At 38.2% G+C, this 27,801-nt stretch overlaps 1 protein-coding gene across 7 annotated transcripts in view; it reads left to right on the plus strand.

Annotated features, from left to right (window-relative positions):
• PTPRA (protein tyrosine phosphatase receptor type A) overlaps positions 1-27,801 on the plus strand; it is a 258,722-nt gene that overhangs the window by 178,211 nt on the left and 52,710 nt on the right. For 2 of the 7 annotated variants that reach the window (XM_037017449.2, XM_037017447.2), the window contains 4 exons: positions 3,171-3,249; positions 3,747-4,073; positions 8,269-8,295; positions 27,364-27,448. In XM_037017449.2, coding sequence (XP_036873344.1) covers positions 3,171-3,249; positions 3,747-4,073; positions 8,269-8,295; positions 27,364-27,448 — 518 coding nt within the window. Of the gene's footprint in view, positions 1-3,170; positions 3,250-3,746; positions 4,074-8,268; positions 8,296-27,363; positions 27,449-27,801 lie in introns of those variants that run through there. The other 5 variants (XM_037017451.2, XM_037017450.2, XM_073236844.1 and 2 more) reach the window with 4 other exon arrangements.

The raw sequence follows: 27,801 nt of genomic DNA on the forward strand, positions 1-27,801 counted from the left end.
CATTAGAGTCATTACTTGTCTTTGCTGTGCTATACTGCCTTCCCCGTGACCTCCCTACATTATGTGTGTTAATCATAATGCCCCTTCCTCCCTCCCTCCCCACCCACCCTTTCCACCTCCCCACCCCCTTCTGTGAATCCGTGAGTCTGCAGCTGTTTTTTTCCTTTGGTTTTGTTTTGTTGCTATACTCCACAAATGAGGGAAATTGTTTGGTACTTGTCTTTCTCCGTCTGGCTTATTTCACTGAACATAATACCCTCTAGCTCTATGCATGTTGTTGCAAATGGTGAGATTTGTTTTCTTCTTATGGCTGGATAGCATTCCATTGTGTGTATGTCCCACATCTTCTTTATGCATTCATCTACTGATGGACCCTTAGGTTGCTTCCATATCTTGGCTGTTGTAAATAGTGCTGCAATAAACATAAGGGGTGTATATGTCTTTTTTTTTTTTAAGGTATGATTGATATACACTCTTATGAAGATTTCACATGAAAAAACAACGTGGTTACGACATTTACACGTATTATCAAATCCCCACCCATACCCCAATGCAGTCACTATCCATCAGTGCAGCAAGTACATACGTCTTTCTGAATCTGGGATTTTGTTTTCTTCGGGTAAATTCCTAGGAGTGGAATACCTGGGTCAAATGGTATTTCTATTTTTAGTTTTTTGAGGAACTTCCATATTGCTTTCCACAAAGGTTGAACTAATTTACATTCCCACCAGCAGTGTAGGAGGGTTCCCCTTTCTCTGCATCCTTGCCAGCATTTTTTGTTCCTTGTCTTGGATGTTGGCCATCCTAACTTGTGTGAGGTTATATTTCACTCCTACTGTTCTTACTATACTATTTGTATCCTGGCATTTTTCATCGTAGGCAGGAAAAATTAATTATGAAGCTTATTCCATGTCCCTACTCTGCCTCAATATGGTAAGAGTATGTTTAGTTTGATAAAAAACTGCCAGATTATCTTCCAAAGTACCACATTTCATTCTTACCAGCAGTGAGAGTCCCTGTTCCTCTACACCATAGAAGTATTCAGTGATGTCAAGGTTTTGGATTTTGGCCATTGTGATAGGTGTGTTGTGGAATCTCATCGTTGTCTTAATTTGCAGTTTCCTAATGACATCCCTTGTTAAACATCTTTTCATATGCTTATTTACCATTTTTCTATCTTCTTTGATGAGGTGTTTCTTCAGGCCTTTTGACCATTTTTAATTGAGTTGGTAGTTTACTTATTGAGTTTTAATAGTTCTTTGCATAGTTTGGATAACCGTCCTATAGCAGATGTGTCTCTTGCAGATATTTTCTCTCATCTGTGGCTTGTTTCCTCATTCTCCTGACATTGTCTTTTATAGAGCAAAAGTTTTTAATTTAATAAAGTCCAGCTTCTTTTTTTCATGGGTCATGCCTTTGGTGTTAAGTCATCCCCATATTCAAGGTCATTTCATTTTCTTCTGTGTTATCTTCTAGGAGTTTTATAGTTCTGCTTTTACATTTAGGGCTATGATCCATTTTGAATTAATTTTTGTGAATAGTATGAGGTCTGTGTCTAGATTTGGGTTTTTTGCACATGTATGCCCAGTTGTCCAGCACCATTTATTGAAAAAGTTTGCCTTTGCTCATTGTATTGCCTTTGCTCCCTTGTCAGAGATCAATTTATGTGGGTCTGTACCTGGGCTCTTCTGTATTGATCTGTTTGGTCTTTCACCAATACTACACTGTCTTGATTACTTTTGCTTTATAGTAAGTCTTGAAGTCAGGTATTGTTAGTCTCCCAGCTTTGTTCTTCAATATTGTTGGCTCTTCTGTCTTTTGCCTCTCCATACAAACTTGAGAAGCAGTGTCAGTATTCACAAAGTAACTTGCTAAGATTTTAATTGAGATTGCAGTGACTCTGGAGACCAAGTTGGAAAGAAATAACATTTTGACAATATTAAATCTTCCTATAAACATTGTTTAAGATTGTTTTCTCTTATATTTAGAAGCTTTTATTTTTTCTACTGTCAGATTTTCCTGTTTACCTTTGTTATTTCTTCCATTGCCTTTATGTTTAGAAAATCCTTCCTCATCTTGAGCTCACATAATTTCATTTATTCCCATTTAATATGTGTTTTTAAGCATTTACTTCTTCAACACATCTGGGTTTTATTTTGTATGGAATAAAGTGATCGTCTAACCCTCTCCCCTCAAATATAGTTATTTTTCCCCTAACCATTTCCTATTGATTTATCAAGAATACATATGTATACATATACAATAATTGTCCTTCCAATGTTTTTCCTAACTCTTATGGAGGGACTTGTATGTTTTCCCAATTTTGGGTTATGGTCAGGTGGGAAGAGTAGGAAAGTGGTCGTATCTTGTATGGCTGCATCTTGGAAAAGCCACCTGCTGAACCCATTTTCCTGCTAAGCATGCTTGCTGGTACCAGAGGCAAACAGCTAGGGTGTATATGAATCTCCCCTCCTATCTTCAGAGATTCTTACATGCCCCATGGAGAGGCATTGTCCTGCTTCCCTTGGAGAGTCACTACCATACTGAATTACCTCTAGGCTGTGAGTCCTGTGAAGATGTGACCTGTGAGTGTATTGCTTCCCAGTTGTTTTCTTAGTATCTGACTCAGTGTAGGGCACAAATATCTGAGATAGAATCAAGGTTGAGATATTACACACACACACACACACACACACACACACACACACACACACACACACACACACAATGTCTGCTTTGAAGGGCATTGCATTCATGCAGCCAGGCTACCTTTTCCATATTTCTCATGCTGAAGATGCTAAAGCTGCACGTGGCTATCACCAGGGGAGCTTTTAGAAAGGCTGCTTGCTACCTAGCTCTCACCTCCAGAGATGCAGTCTGGCACAGGGATATTTTTAAGTTCTTTGGGTGATTCTAAAGTGCAGCCAAGGTTAATAATTACTTCTCTAAAAAGTTTGTTCTTATTAAATCTTGTCTATATTTGCTTAAGGATTTAATTAAGTGGTTCAATTCCTGGGGAAATGTACATATCAGACTTCCTAAAGATCATTGGTCCTGTGTGCACGTTTTAATAGCTGGGGAGATTTTGCCCAAAGTACTCCTTTGCTGAGTACTTTGGACGTAATTACAATAATATAAGGCCTTATCTAACATGGCTGTCTATTTTCCAGGTCAGCATGGATTCCTGGCTCATTCTTGTTCTACTGGGCAGTACTGTGATACACGTAGGTGCCAACAATACTACCACAGGTAAATTGTCACTTGATAAGGCTGGTTTTCAGAAGATAATTTTACTTTTACATTTAATAACCCAAAATTGAAGATGTAGGTAGTATTAAAGAAAGAAAAATATTAGTTTTACTTAAAAGTGATAGTAAGTGTGTGTCTTTGGAAATCTCTGCATCATATTGAATGCTCAGCATTGTTCTGTATACCACACAGTACTCTAAATAAATAGACTGTTCATTCCTGAAAAGTAAAAAAAAAAAAAAAAGTTGCCATTTGTGACTCATATGCATTGATTTTGAGAACTAAGTAAAGAATCTAAGTTATTCCTTCCTCAGGCAGTAGTCCTTTGGAGGTGGTAGGAAGGTCCAGCATTAGGTAACATGTGTACAAGAGTGTGTATCTGGTCTTTGTTTGGTCTCTAAGTGTTTCAGAGTTTATTAGAGCTTGCTTTGAGTCTCGTAAGTTTTGAGCTAACGTATTCTTCATGTGATATTAACTTATTTTTTTGGTGTTTGTAGTTTCACCTTCAGTAAGCGTTACAAGATCTATTAAAACATCGACAGCAGAGTCAGTTAAAGAAGAGACCAAAACTTCAAATCCTACTTCTTCAGTAACTTCCCTTTCTGTGACATCAACATTTAGCCCAAACCTAACTCTGGGAGCCACCTATGTAACCACTGTCAATTCTTCAGACTCTGACAGTAGGACCACAAGAACAGCAAGCACTGATTCTGTAGTCACTACAATTTCACCAAATGGAACGGGGCTTCCAGATAACAGAACAAAACCTTGGGAGGGGAATTCCAGCACTGCAGTGACCACTCCAGAAACTTTCCCTCCTTCAGGTACTAGAAATGGTTTCAGTTTGTTCTTGTTTTGGCTCTTTGAATCTATTCACCCTTTTATTATTTTTGTTTGTGTTTTCTAGCCATATAATTTCTTGATCTATGTAAAATTGTCTGAGCAAAGTAATGAAACCTAAGTATAGGGAATTCTAAGGAATATCCAGTTAACATAAGAGTTAAGAGGAAAAGAAGAAAGATTCCGGGGGATATCCTGGTCAGATTGGGGAGGCTTAATTATGTTTAAAGGTAGAGAAGAAAGTTGAAAATACAAGCCAAAGGGGAGGTAACTGATGCTAGAGAGTAAGATGAAAGGATACAGAAGCTGAGTCATAGGATTAGCCTTGAATGGAAGGGATCCATGGGGATGATGAGACCATGGGTCTTGGTCTCCACAACAATTAGATGTGGAGTGGGAGGCCTGTGGCTAGGGGTGGAGTTAGAGAAGCTTAGGGAAATGGTTAAGTTGCCCTGCCGGTTTGTTCAGGGCCTCAGCCCAACCCACTTCTCTCCTTCAGTCACTGGTTGAATTAGAAGTGGCTCCAAAGATAGGATCAGAGCCCTCAGTCTGAGACCATGTGGGGAAGGGCAGTTTTCTGACCTCTTTGAGTCTCAGAGTCCTGGTCTGTAAAAGAACAAAGTAATGAAACCTAGATAAAGGGAATTCTCAGGAATATCTGGTTAACATACAGTTAAGAAGAAAGATTCTGGGGAATATCCTTTGAGGGTCCCTCAAAGGGCTTCTGCAAGGAATAAAGGAAATAATTGTTCCCTGATAGCTATGTAACTGTCATCCTAGCAAAAGTCTCTGTTCCTCTGTAGTCTTATTCCCTTGGCTCATATTTCTTGTTAGATGATGAGTGCCTCTAAGTGGAATTACATTTGGCTCATGGGGGACATTCAGAAAGTATTTGCTGAACTGAATCTTGTTTGGCTACTACAGATGACATTTTTTAGCTAGACCTACAATCTGGACCCCGTCTGTTTTAATCCCATGTTTTGTACTGTTAGAGACTATAGCATTTGCAGCTAAGAGCACAGTCTACTGAGCCATACTACAAAAGTTTGAATCCCATCTGTGCCATGCAGTAGCTATGTGATCATAGGCAAGTTTATTTAATCTCTGTACCTCACTTTCTTCATCTGTAAAATAAGAATGAATGATAATAATAGTATTTGTCTCAGAGAAGAGCTATTAGGATTAAATGAGTTACTATGGGTAAAGCATTCACAATGGCATCTGCAAATGGGATACACTATTTTTAAGTGCTAGGCATTAAGAGTTTTATAGACTAATCCTCTGAAATATCCTATGAATCATATGAAGTAGATTTTATTTTGTTTTTAGATGGAGATTTACAGCAATGAAACTGTAATTTAGGGAGTGTTTTTCCAAGTACGGGTCGTGAGCAATTCATGAAATCAGTTTAGTGGACCACCACAAGTGTTTTGTTTTTTTAAAGAATTAATCTATTTCTATTCTACTCAAGTTGTTTGTATCATTTTGTGAAACCTTTGTTTCAGTTATATACAAGCACATACTAAGTAATGATGTGAAATGTATTCCTTGCTGTGAGTTATGGCCATTGCTTTGGGAGAAAAGACAAGATAACTTGTACAAGCTGAATTATTAGTAACTGGTAAAAGTGAGACTGTAACCCAAGCCTGACTGACTCCACAGCCTATGTTCTTAATTTCTATTCTTTACTGTCCTTCATTTAACAATTCTCTGGGATGACCATGGGTAATTACCTCCTTTTAATAGATGCTTAATTAAACTATGAAAGTTAAATGATTTGCCCTACTTACGGATATCAAGTAGCAAAGGTCTTACTTTTGTGGTCTTCCCACACTGCTGTTAGGAAACTAAGTTTTCTACAATCTGATTTTAGATCCAAATTATGCCATAGCTAAGAAACCAGTTATTGTACAGTTAACACATTTCACAGAGGAGACTGAGACTACATTTCACTGGTGACTTTTATTCAAGATCACTAAAACGCATGGAAACCTGTATGGTACATCAGGATGTTCTGGTCTGAAACCCCACATCCTACTCATCACCACCATCTTACCAATCCTTCCATCATTTTACATCATGACTTTTGGTTAAATCAGTATTTGATGTTATTTATTATTATGACTATGAAATAGCTCTATGCTGAGCTGTAGGTATGAAGTGATTGTTTTTCCTTTCGTGTACACATTTTTCTTGATTTAATAATTTCCTTGTATTTTTGTTTCTTTAGTTTTCTGTTTGCCTGTTGCTAGCCAATTCTTCCAACACTTCCCACACATAGCCTCTCAACACAGTTTTGCACAAAGGCAGGCCTATTAGATAATCAGTTAGAGATCTTCCTCCTGAATCCTCTGTTGTCTCACTCAAGTCTGGGTTTATTGCTCACTAGGGCTGCTGCCCAGCTGTCAGTCTTGGAGTCCCCTTCTCTGTCACTGTGGGAGTTCTCTTTGCTTCTTGGCTTCCATATTGGCTTCTTCTTGGATTACCCCATCATTTACTAGAAATATCCTCCAGTAGCTTCCTGAGAAAGGGGTCCGTGGGAGGTAAATTGTATGAGACCTTACATGTCTAAAAAAATCTTTAGGGCTGTGTATAGAATTTAAGCAAATATTTTTTTCCTAGACTTTTTAAAGCATTGCCCTAACTGACTCCATATTCCCAGGTTTGGAGGATTCTGTTGCTATCCTGATATGTAATTCTTTGTTTTTTGTTTTTAAGATATTCTCTTTATCATTAGTGTCCTAAAATTTCACAGAAATGTGTCTTGATGTGGATCTTGTCACTCATTATGCTTGGTACTTGGTAGGATCTTTGGAGCCTTGGTCCTTCAGTTGTGGGAATTTTTCCTATATTTCTTCCAAAATTTTCTCCCCTCTTCCATATTCTCTGTTCTCTTCAATAATACCTATTATTTGAATTTTGATGAAACTGTAATTTAGGGAGTGTTTTTTAATTCTTTAATCTTAATTTTTCTTTACTATTGACCTTTGCTTTGAGTTTCTGTTTTTCTCCTTTTTAAAATAAGCAAATGGATGTATATATATTCCTTTTTCTTCCACATATAACACAAATGATAAATGTACTATGTACATTTCTGCACATTGCTTTTTTCAATTAACTGATCATATTTGTTCCATATTAAAGAACTGCTTCATTATACAGATATTTATATATTTATCCAGTCTTCCCTATCAGTGTACCTTAAGGTTGTTTTTAGAGTACTCTTACAAATACAATTTATCATTTCAAGTGTACATGAGAGTATTAATAGGATAAATTGTTTTAAGTGTCCATTTGTCAATTGATGGATATTGCCAGATTTCCATCTATTGGGAAACACACCAAGAAACCATGTGTCAGAGTTATTTACTGTTTTCCTACACTCTGGTGATTGCAGTAGAGTATCAGACTTCTGGATCTCTGCCAGTCTGACAGGTGAAAATTAGCATCTCAGTGTAGCTTTAATTTGCATCTCACTGAGTGAGGTTGAGCATCTTTCCATATTTGGAAGGGATTGTTTATATTTCTTTTTCTGAGGATACGCTGTTGTTATCCTTTGCCTGTTTTTCTTACTAGAATGTCAAGTTTATTTGACTCATTCATAGAAGTTCTTTACTGTTAGGGAAATGAACCCTTTGCCCTCCTATGATAAAGTTGCAAGTATTTTTCCCCAATTGGTCATCTAGCTTTTTTGCGTTGCAGAAGAAAGCTATCATTAGTAATTGTGGATATTCCGCAAGCCTCTGAAAAGGTTCTTTCTGTTAGTATACAGAGTTTGGTCTATACCAGTTAGATTTTTTTCACCTGTTATCATTTAGGTCTTTTATATCCTTAATTTTGCCCTGTTGCATTTGAATGGCCTAAAAGACATGCAGACCTCTAATACTATAATATTTGTACTTCTCTTTGTATTCTTTTTTTTTTTCTCTTTGTATTCTTATACTTTTTATGAGTACTGATACAGTATTGTTTTTGTACGAAGGGAGAAGGACAAATCACTGATTAAAGTTTAGTGCATCTGGGCAATCTTGTTTCTCAGTTGTTGAAGGATACCTCATTCTAGCTCCAGCATACACAGAAGAAAGTATCTATATTCCTAGAGCTTATTTTGTCGTACCTTATATTGAATAGTAATGTTTCTCTTTGAATGAATGTTTCTATTTTTCACTTACTACACAGGTAATTCTGACTCGAAGGACAGAAGAGGTGAGCCACTCACCTTGTGTCTGTTGTCTTTTTTACAGTGTACAGTATTCATCGTATTTCCCCTGCTCGTGGTCTGTGGTAACCTTGTGCATCTGTGGCTGCATGTTTACTTTCCCTTAAGTCTCTTCCATATTAACCTCATTGGAAAGAGTAACAGAAACAAGTATTCATTATGTGTTAAAATGTGAATTATGGACTTTACAGCTGTGATGTATTTTAACAAGTAATAAGATAGCTATGTTTTACTTTGTCACGTCACCTTAATATTACCCTTCTGTGACATTAGATCATAATTTCTTTGCCCTAGTTAATTTCTAATTTCTAGGCTGTAGTTACCTTTAAACATCCTAGTTATGTGTTGTTTTTCCCTAGTCTATAAAATGTCGACTCTTTGTTGCTTTACATGGGTTTTATGGATTTTCAGCCCTCTAGTATAAAGACCCTCTGGCTGGAGATGCTGTGTCAGAGGTCTAAGCAGGACTGTTGAATCCTGGTCACCAGCAAGTAGAGTATGTGGGTACTTGTGTGTAAGAGATGACACATTTTGCTTAGGACAACAGGAAAGCTATCATCAAAAAACATAAAGAAAGATCATCCAGCAGTCTAAGAAAAGATCTTTGCATTTGAGTTTGGAAAATGTTGTGAAGCAATTTTTCTATTCATGATTTCCTATTTTATCAAATCAGACTTTCTGAGATTTTTTTCTTATTCAATTATTTAACCATGCACAATTTTCCCTATGTAATTAAGTAATGTAACATTTGAAGGCTTATGAAGTCCTAGTAAGTAAGGAGCATTTGAGTCAGAAAAGTAGATACCACACCCTCTTTGTGTTCTCTGCCACTGCATTTGATTAGGAATAGTGAGGTATTAATACTGTGTACAGATTTCCCTCAATTTTTCAGTTCTCGTTTTCCTAAACTCAGGAACTAAATTTGATTAGTGTAGTGTCTTTGCTGTTCACATTTGTTTAACAGATTCTATTAAGTGTAGAACTTAAATAGATTTATGTTGCAAGCTTATATTTGCTCCCTAAAGCTGCTCTTTTTTTTTTTTTGTGGGATTATGCATGATTTTTATTTTTATTTTTTTATTATTATTTTTTTTTGAGAGGGCATCTCTCATATTTATTGATCAAATGGTTGTTAACAACAATAAAATTCAGTATAGGGGGGTCAACGCTCAATGTACAATCATTAATCCATCTCAAGCCTAATTCTCGTCAGTCTCCAATCTTCTGAAGCATAACAAACAAGTTCTTACATGGTGAACGAATTCTTACATAGTGAATAAATTCTTACATGGTGAACAGTACAAGGGCATTCATCACAGAAACTTTCGGTTTTGATCATGCATTATGACCTATAAACAATCAGGTCAAATATGAATATTCGTTTGATTTTTGTACTTGGTTTATATGTTGATCCCACATTTCTCCTATTATTATTATTTTTATTTTTATTTTTAATAAAATGCTGAAGTGGTAGGTAGATGCAAGATAAAGGTAGAAAACATAGTTTAGTGCTGTAAGAGGGCAAATGTAGATGATCAGATGATCAGGTGTGTGCCTATGGACTAAGTATTAATCCAGGCTAGACAAGGGCAGCAAGACATCCACGGATGCAGAAGATTTCTCTCAAAGCAGGGGGGGTGAGGTTCTGAGCCTCACCTCTGTTGATCCCCAAATTCTCACCTGATGGCCCCCCTGCGACTGTGCCTGTCTTAGGTTGTTCCTCCCTTGAGGAATCTTACCCGTCTCTGGCTAACCAGTCATCTTCCGGGGCCATACAGGGAAATGTAAAGTTGGTAAGTGAGAGAGAAGCCATATTGTTTGAAAAGGTTAGATTTTTACTTCTTTGCAGATTTATGCCCTGTGGCTTCTATGCCCAGCACTTGTCTCGAGGTATCTTTACCACCTGGAGGAATTATGATACTCGGTAAATTCGATATGAGGCACGAATTCTATTTAAGGGTTGTAATTAGGAAGGAAGAAGAAAAGCTATAGATGTAGCATATGAAGGAAACATGGGAGGATTGATTATTTCTTTGACATATCTTCTTGTATAGTACCTTAAGTATGTATAGGTTTTAAACTACTAACTAATTTGCACACACATATTAACATAATAGGAATACGGTGACATAAACAAAGCAAATCTATAATTACCATCCATCTCCAGTGAAGCCAAGAAAACCATTTAGGCACCCTAGGCATTTGTGAAAATTTGTCTATGATATGATGGATATTGTCCAACTGTACTTGAACAGTCTGAGAAAAATCAGACAAATTAAAGCAGCCCATTTCTGGGATCTATTCACATCCCATATGTTCTTTTAACCGTAGATAGTCTATAGTCATAAGATTTTGGAGTGCTACAACTTGCACCCCTCCCAACTCCTGGTTGAGTTCCAACAGTACAGATCCGGTCAAATTCATTGTCTCACTGTATGCAGATGCCAGCCTAGACATCTCCCTCCTCATTCCTATGGCAAGTCCAGGAGACGGTGGGCTGGATGCAGCCACAACCTCAGCATAGTCCGGATACCTGTGGAGGCTTTTTGATGATCATCCCCCAGCACAAGTCCTCCAGAGAGTGCTGATGCCGGAAGCTCCTCCTCATATCGTATCTTAGTTCATTTTCTGGGTATCCAAGCTAGGCCTTGATCTTCTGCATAGAAACAAACAGACCCTTTGCCCACACTTTGACATGCCCTCTATACCACTGTGCAGAACTCATTGGAGGTCAGCACACAGTAACTGCGTTTTTTTGTTTTTTTTTTTAATTAAGAGAAAGGATTATTATCAGAAAAGAGTACCTCCATAGCTGATCATCTGACACCCTTTAAGTGATCAACATTAAGGATATTTAAAGCATGCGTTGATCTTTGATTTACCAATAGTTTTATCCTGTCAAGGAGTAATCCCCCTTTTCTTTCTTTCTTTCTTTTTTTTTTTTTTTTTTAATTTTTAATCTACACTTACATGAAGAATACTATGTTTACTATGCTCTCCCCTACGTCAGGTCCCCCCTAACAACCACATTACGGTTACTGTCCATCAGCTTAGCAAAATGTTGTAGAGTCACTACTTGTCCTCTCTGTGTTGTGCAGCCCACCCTCCCCTTTCTCCCTCCCCCCCATGCATGCTAATCTTAATACCCCCCTTCTTCTCCCCCCCCATCCCTCCCTGCCCACCCATCCTCCCCGTACCTTTCCCTTTGGTACCTGTTAGTCCATTTTTGGGTTCTGTAATTCCGCTGCTGTTTTGTTCCTTCAGTTTTTCCTTTGTTCCTATACTCCTCAGATGAGTGAAATCATTTGGTATTTCTCTTTCTCCGCTTGGCTTATTTCACTGAGCATAATACTCTCCAGCTCCATCCATGTTGCTTCAAATGGTTGGATTTTTCCACTTCTTATGGCTGAGTAGTATTCCATTGTGTATATGTACCACATCTTCTTTATCCATTCATCTACCGATGGACATTTAGGTTGCTTCCAATTCTTGGCTATTGTAAATAGTGCTGCGATAAACATAGGGGTGCATCTGTCTTTCTCAAACTTGATTGCTGCGTTCTTAGGGTAAATTCCTAGGAGTGGAATTCCTGGGTCAAATGGTAGGTCTGTTTTGAGCATTTTGATGAACCTCCATACTGCTTTCCACAATGGTTGAACTAATTTACATTCCCACCAGCAGTGTAGGAGGGTTCCCCTTTCTCCCCAGCCTCGCCAACATTTGTTGTTGTTTGTCTTTTGGATGGCAGCTATCCTTACTGGTGTGAGGTGATACTTCATTGTAGTTTTAATTTGCATTTCTCTGATAATTAGCGATGTGGAGCATCTTTTCATGTGTCTCTTGGCCTTCTGTATTTCTTTTTTGGAGAACTGTCTGTTCAGTTCCTCTGCCCATTTTTTAATTGGGTTATTTGTTTTTTGTTTGTTGAGGCGTGTGAGCTCTTTATATATTCTGGACGTCAAGCCTTTATCGGATCTGTCATTTTCAAATATATTCTCCCATACTGTAGGGTTCCTTTTTGTTCTATTGGTGGTGTCTTTCGCTGCATAGAAGCTTTTCAGCTTAATGTAGTCCCACTTGCTCATTTTTGCTGTTGTTTTCCTTGCCCGGGGAGATATGTTCAAGAAGAGATCACTCATGTTTATGTCTAAGAGGTTTTTGCCTATTGTTTTTTTCCAAGAGTTTAATGGTTTCATGACTTACATTCAGGTCTTTGATCCATTTTGAGTTTACCTTTGTATATGGGGTTAGACAGTGGTCCAGTTTCATTCTCCTACATGTAGCTGTCCAGTTTTGCCAGCACCATCTGTTGAAGAGACTGTCATTTTGCCATTGTATGTCCATGGCTCCTTTATCAAATATTAATTGACCATATATGTTTGGGTTAATTTCTGGGGTCTCTAATCTGTTCCACTGGTCTGTGGCTCTGTTCTTGTGCCAGTACCAAATTGTCTTGATTACTATGGCTTTGTAGTAGAGCTTGAAGTTGGGGAGTGAGATCCCCCCTACTTTATTCTTCTTTTTCAGGATTGCTTTGGCTATTCGGGGTCTTTGGTGTTTCCATATGAATTTTTGAATTATTTGTTCCAATTCATTGAAGAATGTTGCTGGTAATTTGAGAGGGATTGCATCAAATCTGTATATTGCTTTGGGCAGGATGGCCATTTTGACGATATTAATTCTTCCTAGCCATGAGCATGGGATGAGTTTCCATTTATTAGTGTCCCCTTTAATTTCTCTTAAGAGTGACTTGTAGTTTTCAGAATATAAGTCTTTCACTTCTTTGGTTAGGTTTATTCCTAGGTATTTTATTCTTTTTGATGCAATGGTGAATGGAATTGTTTTCCTGATTTCTCTTTCTATTGATTCATTGTTAGTGTATAGGAAAGCTACAGATTTCTGTGTGTTAATTTTGTATCCTGCAACTTTGCTGTATTCCAATATCAGTTCTAGTAGTTTTGGAGTGGAGTCTTTAGGGTTTTTTAAAAAACCCTAAAGTATCATATCATCTGCAAATAGTGACAGTTTAACTTCTTCTTTGCCAATCTGGATTCCTTGTATTTCTTTGTTTTGTCTGATTGCCGTGCCTAGGACCTCCAGTACTATGTTAAATAACAGTGGGGAGAGTGGGCATCCCTGTCTTGTTCCCGATCTCAGAGGAAATGCTTTCAGCTTCTCGCTGTTCAGTATAATGCTGGCTGTGGGTTTATCATATATGGCCTTTATGATGTTGAGGTACTTGCCCTCTATTCCCATTTTGCTGAGAGTTTTTATCATGAATGGATGTTGAATTTTGTCAAATGCTTTTTCAGCATCTATGGAGATGATCATGTGGTTTTTGTCTTTCTTTTTGTTGATGTGGTGGATGATGTTGATGGATTTTCGAATGTTGTACCATCCTTGCATCCCTGGGATGAACCCCACTTGGTCATGGTGTATGATCCTTTTGATATACTGTTGAATTCTGTTTGCTAATATTTTATTGAGTATTTTTGCATCTACATTCATCAGGGATATTGGTCTGTAATTTTCTTTTTTGGTGGGGTCTTTGCCTGGTTTTGGTATTAGGGTGATATTGACCTCATAGAATGAGTTTGGGAGTATTCCCTCTTCTTCTATTTTGTGGAACACTTTAAGGAGAATGGGTATTATGTCTTCTCTGTGTGTCTGATAAAATTCCGAGGTAAATCCGTCTGGCCCCGGGGTTTTGTTCTTGGGTAGTTTTTTGATTACTGTTTCAATTTCTTTGCTCGTAATTGGTTTGTTTAACTTTTGTGTTTCTTCATTGGTCTGTCTTGGGAGGTTGTATTTTTCTAGGAAGTTGTCCATTTCTTCTAGGTTTTCCAGCTTGTTGGCATATAGGTTTTCATAGTAGTCTTTAATAATTCTTTGTATTTCTGTGGAGTCTGTCGTGATTTTTCCATTCTCATTTCTGATTATGTTGATTTGTGTTGACTCTCTTTTTCTCTTAATAAGTTGAGCTAGAGGCTTATCTATTTTGTTTATTTTCTCAAAGAACCAGCTCTTGGTTTCGTTGATTTTTGCTATTGTTTCATTCTTCTCAATTTTGTTTATTTCTTCTCTGATCTTTATTATGTCCCTCCTTCTGCTGACTTTAGGCCTCATTTGTTCTTCTTTTTCCAGTTTTAATAATTGTGATGTTAGACTATTCATTTGGGATTGTTCTTCCTTCTTCAAGTGTGCCTGGATTGCTATATACTTTCCTCTTAAGACTGCTTTCGCTGCATCCCACAGAAGTTGGGGCTTAGTGTTGTTGTTGTCATTTGTTTCTATATATTCCTTGATCTCTATTTTGATTTGTTCATTGATCCATTGATTATTTAGTAGCATGTTGTTAAGCCTCCATGTGTTTGTGAGCCTTTTTGTTTTCTTTGTAGAATTTATTTCTACTTTCATACCTTTGTGGTCTGAAAAATTGGTTGGTAGAATTTCAATATTGTGGAATTTACTGAGGCTCTTTTTGTGAGCTAGTATGTGGCCTATTCTGGAGAATGTTCCATGTGCACTTGAGAAGAATGTGTATCCTGTTTCTTTTGGATGTAGAGTTCTATAGATGTCTATTAGATCCATCTGTTCTAGTGTGTTGTTCAGTGCCTGTGTGTCTTTACTTATTTTCTGCCCGGTGGATCTATCCTTTGGGGTGAGTGGTGTGTTGAAGTCTCCTACAATGAATGCATTGCAGTCTATTTCCCTTTTTAGTTCTGTTAGTATTTGCTTCACATATGCTGGTGCTCCTGTATTGGGTGCATATATATTTAGAATGGTTATATCCTCTTGTTGGACTGAGCCCTTTATCATTATGTAGTGTCCTTCTTTATCTCTTGTTACTTTCTTTGTTTTGAAGTCTATTTTGTCTGATATTAGTACTGCAACCCCTGCTTTCTTCTCACTGTTGTTTGCCTGAAATATGTTTTTCCATCCCTTGACTTTTAGTCTATGCTTATCTTTGGATTTAAGGTGAGTTTCTTGTAAGCAACATATAGATGGGTCTTGCTTTTTTATCCATTCTATTACTCTGTGTCTTTTGATTGGTGCATTAAGTACATTTACATTTAGGGTGACTATTGAGAGATATGTACTTATTGCCATTGCAGGCTTTAGATTCGTGGTTACCAAAGGTTCAAGGTTAGCCTCTTTAGTATCTTACTGCCTAACTTAGCTCGCTTATTGAGCTGTTATATACACTGTCTGGAGATTCTTTTCTTCTCTCCCTTCTTATTCCTCCTCCTCCATTCTTCATATGTTGTGTGTTTTGTTCTGTGCTCTTTTTAGGGGTGCTCCCATCTAGAGCAGTCCCTGTAGGATGCCCTGTAGAGGTGGTTTGTGGGAAGCAAATTCCCTCAGCCTAAAGCTGCTCTTTTAACCAGTTTTACAGTAAAGTCACAAGTCGAAGTGGTAGGCTTCAAGATTAAAGATAAGATCTGATTCCTTCCTCTACTTAACGTTTTTATTCTTGATATTCAGCCTTTTTCTTGTCGTGGATATTATCCCTGTTTTACCTAGCTGGCTAATAAGGATTTGATTATATAAGTTACGATTAAAAGGAAAATTACCATAATTATCTGGATTATTGTTAATTATGACATACTAAAAATAATCTTTTTTATGTTAAAAAATAATTTTGTGTAATTGCCTTTGACCAAACAGAAAAATGAAGAGGCATACATATTTTCATCAGTTTCGAAAGCCTCATATGTAATGATTTTTCCGCAGCAGAGTTTTAGAAGTATTGCTATAAATTTTGATGTCACCTTTAATTTTAAAGCCAAATGCTTTTTGAGAAATGAGGTGATTGTTTTATAATATTTGCATTATAATGGGTTTGCTAGGCTAATGATGTCTTATGCAGCTGAATTTAGGGTTATAAGTTTTTATGCTCTTGCCTTTGGGATGCTTTTGAATAGCAGTGGCTTGGTGTTTTAATTGTCAGAGCAGAAAGAAAGAAAAAAGAAAGGAAGGGAGGCAGGCAGCTTTACTTCCTTTCTTTCAAAATCCAAGAAACTGGTTATTTTCTCATGTGTGTTATTTTTTAAATGTATTTCTCTTTGTATTCTTTTTTTTTCCTACATTTTTTACTTCAATGGTTTTTTGAATAGTAAAAATTTCCCATCTAAGAAAATGCTATTGAATTGTTTTGGTAAAACCAGCTTTTTTTCTAATTGTGGTAAAATGTGCATAACATAAAATTTACCATTTAAACTGTACAGTGGCATTAAGACATTAGTGTGCAACCATCACCATCCATCGCCAGAACTCTGTCATTCCAAACTAAAACTTCATACTCATTAAGCAGCAACTCCTCATTTCTCCTTCCTCCGGTACCTGGTAACTGCTATTCTACTTTTCTGTTTCTATAAATTTATCTATTTTAGGTACCTAATTTAAGTGGAATCGTACAATATTTGTCCTTTTGTAACCAGCTTTTCTTTTAAGGCATTTTTACTGGTGTTAATTTGGATGATTTGTGTAATGTATAGTAACACAGTAAATCCAATTCTGGCATTATTTACCAAATACCTCTTTCACCGTGAAGTCAGTGATCATGAGTATACTCTCTAGTTGTTATTAGGTCTTCTAAATTTACACCTCAGTTTTATTAGTTTTGTTCTAGGGAAACAAACTCTGAGATAGAGATTCCCTTGCAGCATATTTAGTGGGGAGTACTTGTTTCCTACCACCCTTGAGGCAGTGAAGCTGGGGTAGTACTGGGTAGAGGGAGGATATGAGATTTCATGCAGTCAGAGCAGAGGCAGCAAAGGCCTAACCTAATCCCAGAGGAAGCTCTGGAGCTGGAGGGGGTGGATAGAGTTCCCTGGGCCAGGCTACTCTCTTAGACCAAGAGCAGTTCCTGGAGAAGGGCTTGACTGAGACCCATTAGCCACTAACCCAGCAGCTGGGGGAATGGGTTCTTTGGTCCTGAAGGGGAATCTGTAACATCTACTACCATCCCCATGAAATGTGAGCAAGATAATGATGCATGCTCCCATTTATAAACAGAGATTTTCCCATCTAAGAAAATGCTATTGAATGATTTTGATAATATGTATTAAGGCTGGGAGTGAGTGGCATAGTGGGATATTTGGAGAGGCACTGTATGTAGTAGTTAGAAGCATGAACTCTGGAGCTAGATCCCCTGGGTTTGTGTCTTGACTCTGCTGCTCACCAGCCAGGTGGGGTAGGTGTTTAATTTCTCTGTGTCACGTTTCACCATTTGCAAAATAGGATAGGAACAGAATGTCCTTCCTAAGGTCGTTTGAGGAATGAAATAACACAAATTGCTTGGCTGGCACATGGCAGTTGCTCAGCAAGTGTTGCTGATCACATTGCTACTCCTACCACCATCATCACTCTGTTACTGTTACTGTTATTTGGGAGACTAAGGAGATGAGGAATCTCAGCCTTTCAGTCAGAACTTGTAAAATCTAGGGTGCTCCTAGGTTGCCCAGAGGCTGGTGTTTGAGGCGGATCCCAAGGCATGGTCATCTTGCAGCCTTTTTACAATAACTGTAGACATAAGCTAATCTTCTGCCCTGTAACCTTTAAACAAAATTCTGCATTAACCGATCTCATCCTACATTTTTTACTTTAATAGTTTTTTGAATAGTAATAGGATTTTCACATAAAGACCTTATAACTTGTATTTGTTAAATAGCAGAAACATGAGATGAAGCTGTTGTAATCATACTTTAAATTATTTTAGATGTCATTGTTTGTATGTGTGTGTATGTGTATTCTTAAATCTTGAAATACCATCCTTTTAATATTTATGAAGAGTCCTTAAACTACAGAGTTCGAGAACTAGGTGATTTATTTAAGTGTTCTACTGAACCTCAGAGGCTCCTTAAATTTCTCAACTCTCAGATCAGATCACCTGCTCCTCCTGGCTTTCTCCTTCAGTTCTTTGCTAGAGCTGGAGTCTAGAAAAGTGTTGACATTTTTGTTGAGACATATTTTTGGATTATCACAGTGACATTGTTACTGTGAACTCCATTTATGATGGCTTTCCCTAAACAACTTTAATAATATATTCGTCTAGCACCTGCCAGATGCTGAGAATTCCAGAAAGGAAAAACAAATATTCCCTATCTCATGGAAGACACATATGAACACCAAGAATCAAAGTCCACTCAGCTACATGCTGTTGGATATACCACAAAGTGCTGTGAAGGAACTTAAAAGACTCATTGTACCTGGGGACTGGGAAGGAGGTATGGAAGTGAGCTTTGGGCAGTTTAAATTAATACAGTGAGGAAAATAAGGATGTACCAAACAAGGTAAAAGCAAGGAAACATGAAAGAGCAAGTCATATCTTTGAGGACCTGTGCCCAGTTGACATGCATGAGGTCAGGAGTGGCCAGAGCTAGCCTCTACAGAATGGGCTTGGTGGTACATTGACCTCAGGAGTCAGTGCATCTCCTGGTGATGGTAAGGAAGGAAGTGACATGGTCATATTTTTGTTTTAGAAAGATTAACTCCAGAGGGCTCAGGGAGGATAGATGGGGGCAGTAGCAATTAAAGTTTCTGAATAATGATTTGGCACAAGACAACAGTGATTTGGCTCAGTCAAGTGGTTTGGGCTCTTGAGGCAACTGACTTTCTGTTTTTCGAACCAGTAAGAAGCACTTAAAACATTACAACTTTGCCTCTGAGAGTTGGTAAATATTTCTACCAAAAAATGTGGCGACATGACAGGCCTTAGGATTGAGAGTAGAGGATATGGCTTTTACTTCATTATTTTTGTAGTTGACTAAGATGTGTCTCAGTCCTTACAAGACTTACCTGTCTACATGTGAGCTCTTAGAATAGTATGACCCTTTGTTTTCTTGTAAAGGGGATATAACAAATAGATATCTGTTGTTCCAGAACACCATTTTAGTATTTTTGAAATGCTACCCCTTGGTCTAGGAAGTGAAATTTTGCTAGAGTGAATGGTGGGGAGGGAAGGGGATAGACTGGTTTGCCTGCCTTGCCTAACCAGCCTGTATCATGCAAGGCCACCACTCCAGAGGACCTAGACCAGGACAAACATGAACACAATGAGATGATGAGTCTGTCCAGGTTAGGAGGAGCCCTAAGGAAGGTGACTTGATCCTGAGCCCATCTTCATGATTAAGATTTGATACAGAGAGCTGTAAATTCTCTCCTGTTTTCTTAATACATTTGAGTCTCCTTTGCTCACACAGGCCTGTGGACATCTTTACCATCTGTATTGTTTTTAACCATATCAAAAACATGGATGTAATTCAGATGTCAAGACATAAAATGTGACTTTCATGATAAAGGGCTATTCTGGCCTGAAAGCTTGGAAGGGCTAAAGTGTTGTTGGTCCTGTAGTTTATGAAGAGTCTGGAGAATAATGTTACTTTGTATTCCTTGCTTTAGACTTACAGTTGTGTGATATGGGCAGGTTCATCTCTCAGTTTCCTCATTCATGAAATAGGGTTAAAAACTATCTATTTTAAGGTTGTTAGGATAATTGAATGACATAATGTGTGTGATGCTTTGCTCTGTGCCAGGTGTATAAGTGCTTAAATATTAACTGTAATAATTTTTATTAATTTCTAAGTTATCTGGCTACTGTCTCTTTCCTTGCCCTATTGCTTATAGTTGTCAGTTCTACTGTTAGTGGTCATAAATGATACTGTACTGTTTGTGCCTTCCTTTTACTCATTCCATCCATCCATTCATTCATTCAGGACTTTTTCTGACCGTGCCATCTTACATCACAGAAACCTCCCCCCGTTCTCTCTTTTGCTCTGCCTTTTCTTCATAGCATTTATCACTAGCTATATTATATGTTTCTTTACTTACCTGTTGTTCTGTCTCCTCAACAAGAATTTAAGATTCATAAGGGCAAGGAATTTTAATTTGTTTACTACTGTATCGTCAGGACCTGCTTGGCACAAGCAGTCACTCATGTATTTATTAAATGAAAGAATAAATATTGAAGCAGGGATATCTGGGTGTGATCTTGAATCTGTGCCTTCAAGAAGTTCATAATTTGATAGATTATCAGTAAACTTAATTCATAATAATGTGATGAGGATTGTACCATAGATAAGGGTTGTTCCAATGTTATGGAAGTATAAGAAAGGAGCAGTTACCCCCCTCCCCCCAAAATCAGTGATACTTGTGTGAGAATTGTGTTAAGAAGAAACATGGTGATAACATTTTAGGTGAGGGGTCAGCAAACTTCTTCTATTTAAAGCCAGATAATAAATAATTACAGTGTTGCAGCCATTCTATCTCTGTCACATCTTCTTAGCTCTTTGTAGTGCAAGAGCAACCATAGACAATAGGTAAATGATGAATGTGGCTGTGCTCCAGTAAAAGTTTATTTACAAAACTGGGCAGTAGGCTACATTGGAACTATAGTTTCCCTGTTCTATAAAAAGGGATCTGCCTGTGTGTAGGAAGCTAGACCAAGGTTCTCTGCTAGTATATGAGCTTCTGGATGCCAAGGCCCAATCTTTTTCCTTCTGATACTTTGCAAATAGTGCTTCTTTTAAATCTTCCATTAACTGTAAGAGGAGGAGAGTGGTGATGTATTTGCATTTCATAAAGCATTCCACAAGAGTTCTGGGAGATTGTCACACTACTACTAAGTAGGGTAGTAGGGATTTGAATTCCCAGGTCTGTCTGACCCTAAAGCCCATGCTCTGGAAATGACTCTATTTTGACCTTGTGGTGAAATGAAAATTTGACTAGATAAATAACTGTAGGTTCAAAGTCCTTCCTAAGAATTTGATAGACAGCGCACCATTGACTTCTAGCGGTGATATTTCAGGTGAGCAATCATATATGAATCTGATTCTTATTCCTCTGTAGGGAATCTTCTTCTGGAAGTTTTTAAGGATAGCTTGTAGTTAGTTGGTTGATTTCAATCCAAAATTCCAAGTTTTGTCAGGATGCATCTAGGTAAAGATCTTTTTTCAATATGACCACTCAAACTTGATGATACCTTTTGGCCTAATAACTCAGCAAACTTTGTTGTATAATTTCTTCCCTTCCTCCTTACTATTTTCTTCTTTGAAAACTCCTGTTAAATGGATATTAGAACCCCTAGATCTGTTCAGCTTGTCTCTTTTCTCTGTTCTCATAATTTCCATCTCATTCTTACTGCTCTGTGTTCTGGCAACTTCCATGATTTGGTATTTCACTTTACTAATTCATTTTTCAGTTATGTTTGTTCTCCTGTTTAGCCTTTCTGTTGAGATCATTTCTCCCCCCAAGTCATGTTATAGTTTCCTAAGAACTTTCTTAATTCTCAGATTGTTCCCTGTGTCCCCAATTTTTTTATTGTGGTAAAATAAAAATAACAAAACTTACCATTTTAACCATTTTTAAGTGTAACGTTCATTGGCATTGAGTTCACTGATACTGTTCTGCCACCATCACCACCATCCATCTCCATGACTCTGTTCACCTTGTAAAATTGAAACTCCATACCCATTAAACAATAACTCCCCATTACCCCCTCCCTCCAGCTCCTGGCAACTACCATTTTACTTTCTATTTCTATGAATTCACCACTCTAGGTACCTCATATAAGTGGAATCATAGTTTTGTCTCTTTGTGAATGGCTTATTCACTTAGCATAATGTCTTCAAGGTTCATCCATATGTAGCACATGTCAGAATTTCCTTCCTTTTTAAAGCTGAAAATACACACATTTATACGTATATCACATTTTGCTTATCTGTTCATACATCATTGGACAACTGGTTGCTTCTACATTTAGCCATATGACTAATGCTGCTGTAACATGGGTGTACAAGTATCTTGAGATTCTGCTTTCAGTTCCTTTGGGCATATATCCAGAAGTGTAATTGTTTGATCATATGGTAATACTATTTTTAATTTTCTGTGGAACCACCATACTGTTTTCTACAGCAGCTGTGCCATTTTGTGTTTCACCAACAGTGCACAGGAGTTCCGATTTCTCCACATCCTGGCCAGCACTTGCTATTTTTCTGGGTTTTTTGGGTAGTAACCATCCTGATACGGTATGAGATTGCTCCTTGTTTTATAGTGGCTTTTTTTTTAAATCCATGCAGTGTCCTCTTGCATAAATTGCAATGTATTTTCAAAGATTTATTCTCTTTTATATTGCCTCTCTTTCCCAGAACTACCATTGCTATCCTTCGTATTCTTTGAGGTTGCCTGTGGGGCCCTGATTGAGCATTGCTCTAGAGCAGTGGTAGACAGGAGTGCTCACAGGAACATACCCTGAACTAGGGACTCAGTCACGGTTTTAGGTAGTTGGACACAGATATCCTCTGGACAGCAATCCTTGTCTGTTTCCTTTTCCCTTGTTTATCTCCTCTGGCTGCCAAAAATTCTCTCAGGCACCACCTGTTCTCTCTTCAGGGCCCCTCTGTGAACCTACTGTACCTAGCAGTTATGTGCTATGGAGGGACCCTCTCTCAATACCAATTTTAACCAAACCAAAAAAAGCATTTATGAAACAATCAGGGATGTTTAAACAGTAACTGAGTATTAGCTTATATTAATGAATTAGTATTGTTTTTCAAATAGCATAATGGTACTGTGATTATGTTAAGAATCCTTTTCTCTTAATGATAGATACTGAAGTAATTACAGTTGAGATGTTATATCTCAGATTTGCTTTAAAATAACCCAATGTGGTGGTTCTCAGCTACAGGAGGTTTTCCTGCCAGAGGACATTTGGCAACATCTGAAGATGATTTTAATAATCAAATTGAAGGTTTGCTGCTGGCATCTAGTAAGTAGAGGCCAGGCATGTTGTTAAATATCCTACGGTGTCCACCACAGTGCCCCCACCACAGCACCCCCACAACAGAGAGTTATTTAGCCCCAAATGTCGATAGTGCAAGGTTGAGAAACTCTGGTCTAGATGAAAACCAGTGGCATGCAGTGGTAATGCTGAAGTGACCTGTTAAGTACATAGGGATTTCTTGTAGTGTTCTCTTTACTCCTGTGTAAGTTTAAAGGTTTTCCCTAATACAAAGTTTTTAAAATATTTTTTTTATTTAAAAGTATAAGTATTCTCTGAAAAACTTCCCCTCTGTGTAGAGCACGGTTTTTCCAGCTGAGTCTGGATGGGACACCACAGCTTGTTTTTCCGCTTGTGGATATCCTGGCCCTGTGTTAGCAAGCCTTTGGTTAAATACTATCTGCCCACTTTCAACACCAGTCCTTGTTGATTTGAAGCTTCAGGTGTCTCCAGGCCCAAACTGGTAGAACCAGTACTCACCTTTCAGCTGGAGGTTCTTCAGTTTTGAGTGATCTTTTCAGGAATCCGGTCTCATCTGCTCTGTCCTCTGCAAATTCCTCCAAGTTTCTGGTCTATTGATGCCACTCTTTGCTGCCTTCCAGATAGACTTTTGATTTATTACTGTTTTCATATTTCTCCTATCATTTCATTGTACTTCTGGGAAGAGGAAAAGTATGGATTCAGCCCACTGTCTTGAGCCAGACTTCTCTTATTACGTTCTTTTAATATCTGGTATACAGCCTTCTGTGACTGGTGTTAACAAAGACATATTTAATGACAAATCATTCTTTAATCCATTCACTCAATGTAGTACTGTATTTATTTAGGGTCAACTATGTGTGAAATTCTGTGTTGGGTCGTAGGTATATGATGAGAAACAAATCCTTGCCCTTGTGGAATTTATGGTGTAAAGAAGGGATACTCATTAATCAACTACACTCAAATAAATATATAATTATAAAGTGGAAGAGGTATTATCAAGAGAAATAACAGAGTGCTGTGTGAGAGTAATAAAATAATAGCTAACATTGACTGAGGACCTAATTCGTGCTGGTTACTGTGCCAAGAACATTACATAGATGATCTCATTTAATCTTTAGAACAGCTAATTTTAGAGGTAAGGAAACAAAGACTTAGGATGCTAATTTAGTATTAGCAAGTTAGAAAATACTTCTCTGGGAAAAGTAACACTTAAAATGAGAACCGGATGACTAGGAGTTAACCAGACAGAGAATGGAGGGGAAGCTATGTGAAGCAAAAGGAATAACATGTTCAAAGGCCTAAGGAAGAAGTGAACTCAGCATCAAAAGATGCCAGTAGCTGAAGTTCAGTGAGCAAAGAAAGAGTGCCAGAAGATAAACAGTGACTAAATGGGGGAGATTGTTATAGACAGGGTCAGAATATTATATTTCATTGTAAAGGCTTAGGAAGCCATAGAAATGTTTTACATAGGAGAGAACATGATCTGATTTGCTTACTTAGAGACCATTCTGACTGCTTTGCGAAGAATGGATTAGCAGGAGACAGAGGCTTCTGTGATCCAGATTAGAGGGAATAGAGATTTAGACTACAGTGATGGTGACAAAATGGAAAAGAGGCAGACAAATTTGAGGTGTTGGTTTAACTCTAAACCATATAACTTGCTTCTGGGATGGATACAGAAGATAAGCATGAGGGAAGAAATCAAGGGGATTTCCACATTTCTTACTTGCACAGCAGGGAAGATGGCAGTGCTAGCCACTGAATGGTGAGGGAAAGGTTTTAGACACAGAAAGTTTATATTGCCCATGAAATTGAAAGTTGAGGAGGCACACAAGCTCAGAAGAGAGGTCTCGCCAATCGGTGTAAATGTGGGAACTGCTGACATACCATTTGTGCTTAAAGCCATCTGTCTGATCAGATCAACTAGATAGTGTAGTGAGGAGTTGCCAAGGGCAGAGCCCTGAGGAAACCAGACATCTAGAGATATGGTGTTGGAAGAGTAACAACTAGTGAGGGAAAATGAGATGGAGCAACCAAGAGATAGAAAGAAAATGAGAAGAGTGCTTTATTGTGGCAACCAAAAGAAACTTCTTTAAAGAGAGAGTAGTCAGCTGATTTGCTCATTTTAAGATGAGAGCCACATTCCAGGGTATGTTTGAAAACTGCCATCAATAAAGAGGCATGGTATGTTATCTCTCATCTTTTAAAAAAAAATGCTTTCCACCTCACATATCTCACCAGCTGCTGTTCCTTTTCTCTGTATCCCTTTGTGGTAAAAGTCCTCACCTCAGATAAGGAATTGGCATCTTGCAGTCTCCTCTTTCATCTTTATTTCACTCCATTAAGGCTTTCTTACCAACTTCTCAACTGAAACCACTCTTGGAAAGGTCACCAATAGTTGCCATCTTGTCAAATCCAGTCCAGTTCTCTGTGAAATGTACCTGCTTAATTTGTTGGTAGTATTTGATTGAGTTGATTACTTCCTCCTTGAAAAACTGTTTATGGCTTCCGTGACATCATATTCTGCTGGATTACCTTCCATCTCATGACTTTCACTTATGAGTCAGTTTAGCCAGCTGATCTTTTTAAAGAATGTAAATCCAGTTATATCTCTTCAAGCCCTTTAATCACAGTTTTCTTCATCACATTCAGAATTAAATCCACTCATTACCATGCCTACAAATCCCTAAATCTTCTGGTTCCTGCCTACCTCTCCAGCCACATCTTGTACCACAACTGCCCTTTGTACTATCTCTTGAAACTGCCAAGCTCCTATGGACTGTTATGTTTGCTGTTACCTGTGTCTGGAAAGCTCTTAGCCCAGATCTTCGTATGGTTCACTTCACATTATTTAGACCTCAACCGCTTCAGACCTTCCCAAACTACTCTAAAAATAGACCCAATCCATCACTCCCTATCCCTTTACCCTTCTTTTCTTCAGAGCTCTTGTCTCTGTCTGACATTATGTGTTTAATTATAAAGAGAGGAGAACCCTAATGTCCCCTCTTTACCCAGAATGTTAGCTTTCTATCGCTTGTCTGCTTGATTACTCCTCTTTTCCCAGTCTGGAACAGTACCTCACATGCAATTGCTGGTCCATAAATTTTTTTCTAATGAATGCTAAGAGGTTGAATCAGATGAGGATGGGAGTGGTCCTGCTGGACTTGGCAATATGCCATTTGTTGGTGTCCTTGATGAGCAATTTAAGTGGAGCACTGAGGGTGAGAGTCAAAGCAAAATAGCTTAAGGAATATTAGAGGTAAGCAATTAGAGAAAACGACTGTTTCATAGTGGGAAGTTAACTGAAGAGAGGTATGGGTTCTTGATGGCTGGAGGAGAGTAAATAAGGTCAAGAAGGCAAGTCTTTGAGATGATAGTAATGAATGTAATCCAGAGCATGTGTGACAGGGTTGACCTTCACATGGGAGGGACATATCCTCCATTCTAGCAGGATGGAAAATGGTGAAGATAGTTATGTAGTCACACTGTTTGTGTAGTTAATGGTGGGGTGTGAGAGTGGAGGAGGATATGTTATCATCTGGTCAGCTGCCATGAGAAAGGAGCCTAAGTATTGGGTGGAAAGGAAGCCAGTCCCTGTGGAATGGAGGGAAGAGTTGCTATATCTCCAAGCCAGATGTTGCTGTAAAAGGTGGCTGTGGAAAGAGGCAGAAAAGATTACCCAGTATTTTTGGGTACATAGGGCTTAGGGTTCTAAAAATCTCTCCTTTAATCAGAAACAGTGTTCTCTGTGCCTGGAAACCATTTGGTTTATGATAGGAAAATTGTCCTCTTCCCTTCCTCTCCTATCTTGCTCTAAATGGAGCCCATTGAGACTGGGAGAGGGTACATTACTGACTCTACACACCCAGCTTGCCTTCATGTTTAGATGTGCTTTCAGATATTTGAGTCTTGTGTATGTGGTAAGTACTCTTTTAGGCTCTATGGCAATGAAATGAAACAAAGTCTCTGCTTTCAAAGGGCTTTTATTCTAAGGCAGGGATTCAGAGAGTACACAAATATATAGTAAACCAGAGATGGGGCACACATGTCACCCTAGGCCCTCACCCTACCCTTTCTTCTGTTCCATCCAAAAGCCCTGGGGTGGCTATAGCAGATGTTTTATCTCTCTGTCTCATTCACTCACTCTTTCTCTGTCACTCACTCTGTCTACGCCCTGCAATCCACAGAAGCATTGCACAAGCCCATCTTCCTCATCTGGGTGTTTCCCTAGCAACTGACTTGAGCCCTCTATTGCACACAATGGTAATGACATGTTTTGTTCTCTCAATTTCAGATGAGACGCCAATTATTGCTGTGATGGTGGCCCTGTCCTCTCTGCTAGTGATTGTGTTTATCATCATAGTTCTGTACATGTTAAGGTGAGCATGCTAATGCTTCTGTGTTCTCTTGGAATCTATTTCAATACCCCAGGAGGGTCTCAATAAGCCCACACAGTCCAGAAGATAGTAGAATAAAGACAATAATAGTATAGAAGGAAATGATTCATAGTAGTGTTACTAAGATTAAAATTCTACTTAGAAATGGTTTAAATAGTCTTCCTCAAGACCAGCTCCTTTCCTTTTTTTCCACCTGTCAGTCCCCCAACTCCCATTCAAGCTTAAGCCCAGGATGGTGATTTGAAGGCTGAGGGAAGAAGCCAGTCTCTGTTATTACTGACAGGTGTTTGAAGATCTGCAGATCTAGCCCTGTTGAAGCAGCCTGTGAATGTGCT

Source organism: Manis javanica, chromosome 5, assembly GCF_040802235.1.
Source record: "Manis javanica isolate MJ-LG chromosome 5, MJ_LKY, whole genome shotgun sequence".
NCBI classification, from domain to species: Eukaryota; Metazoa; Chordata; class Mammalia; order Pholidota; family Manidae; genus Manis; species Manis javanica.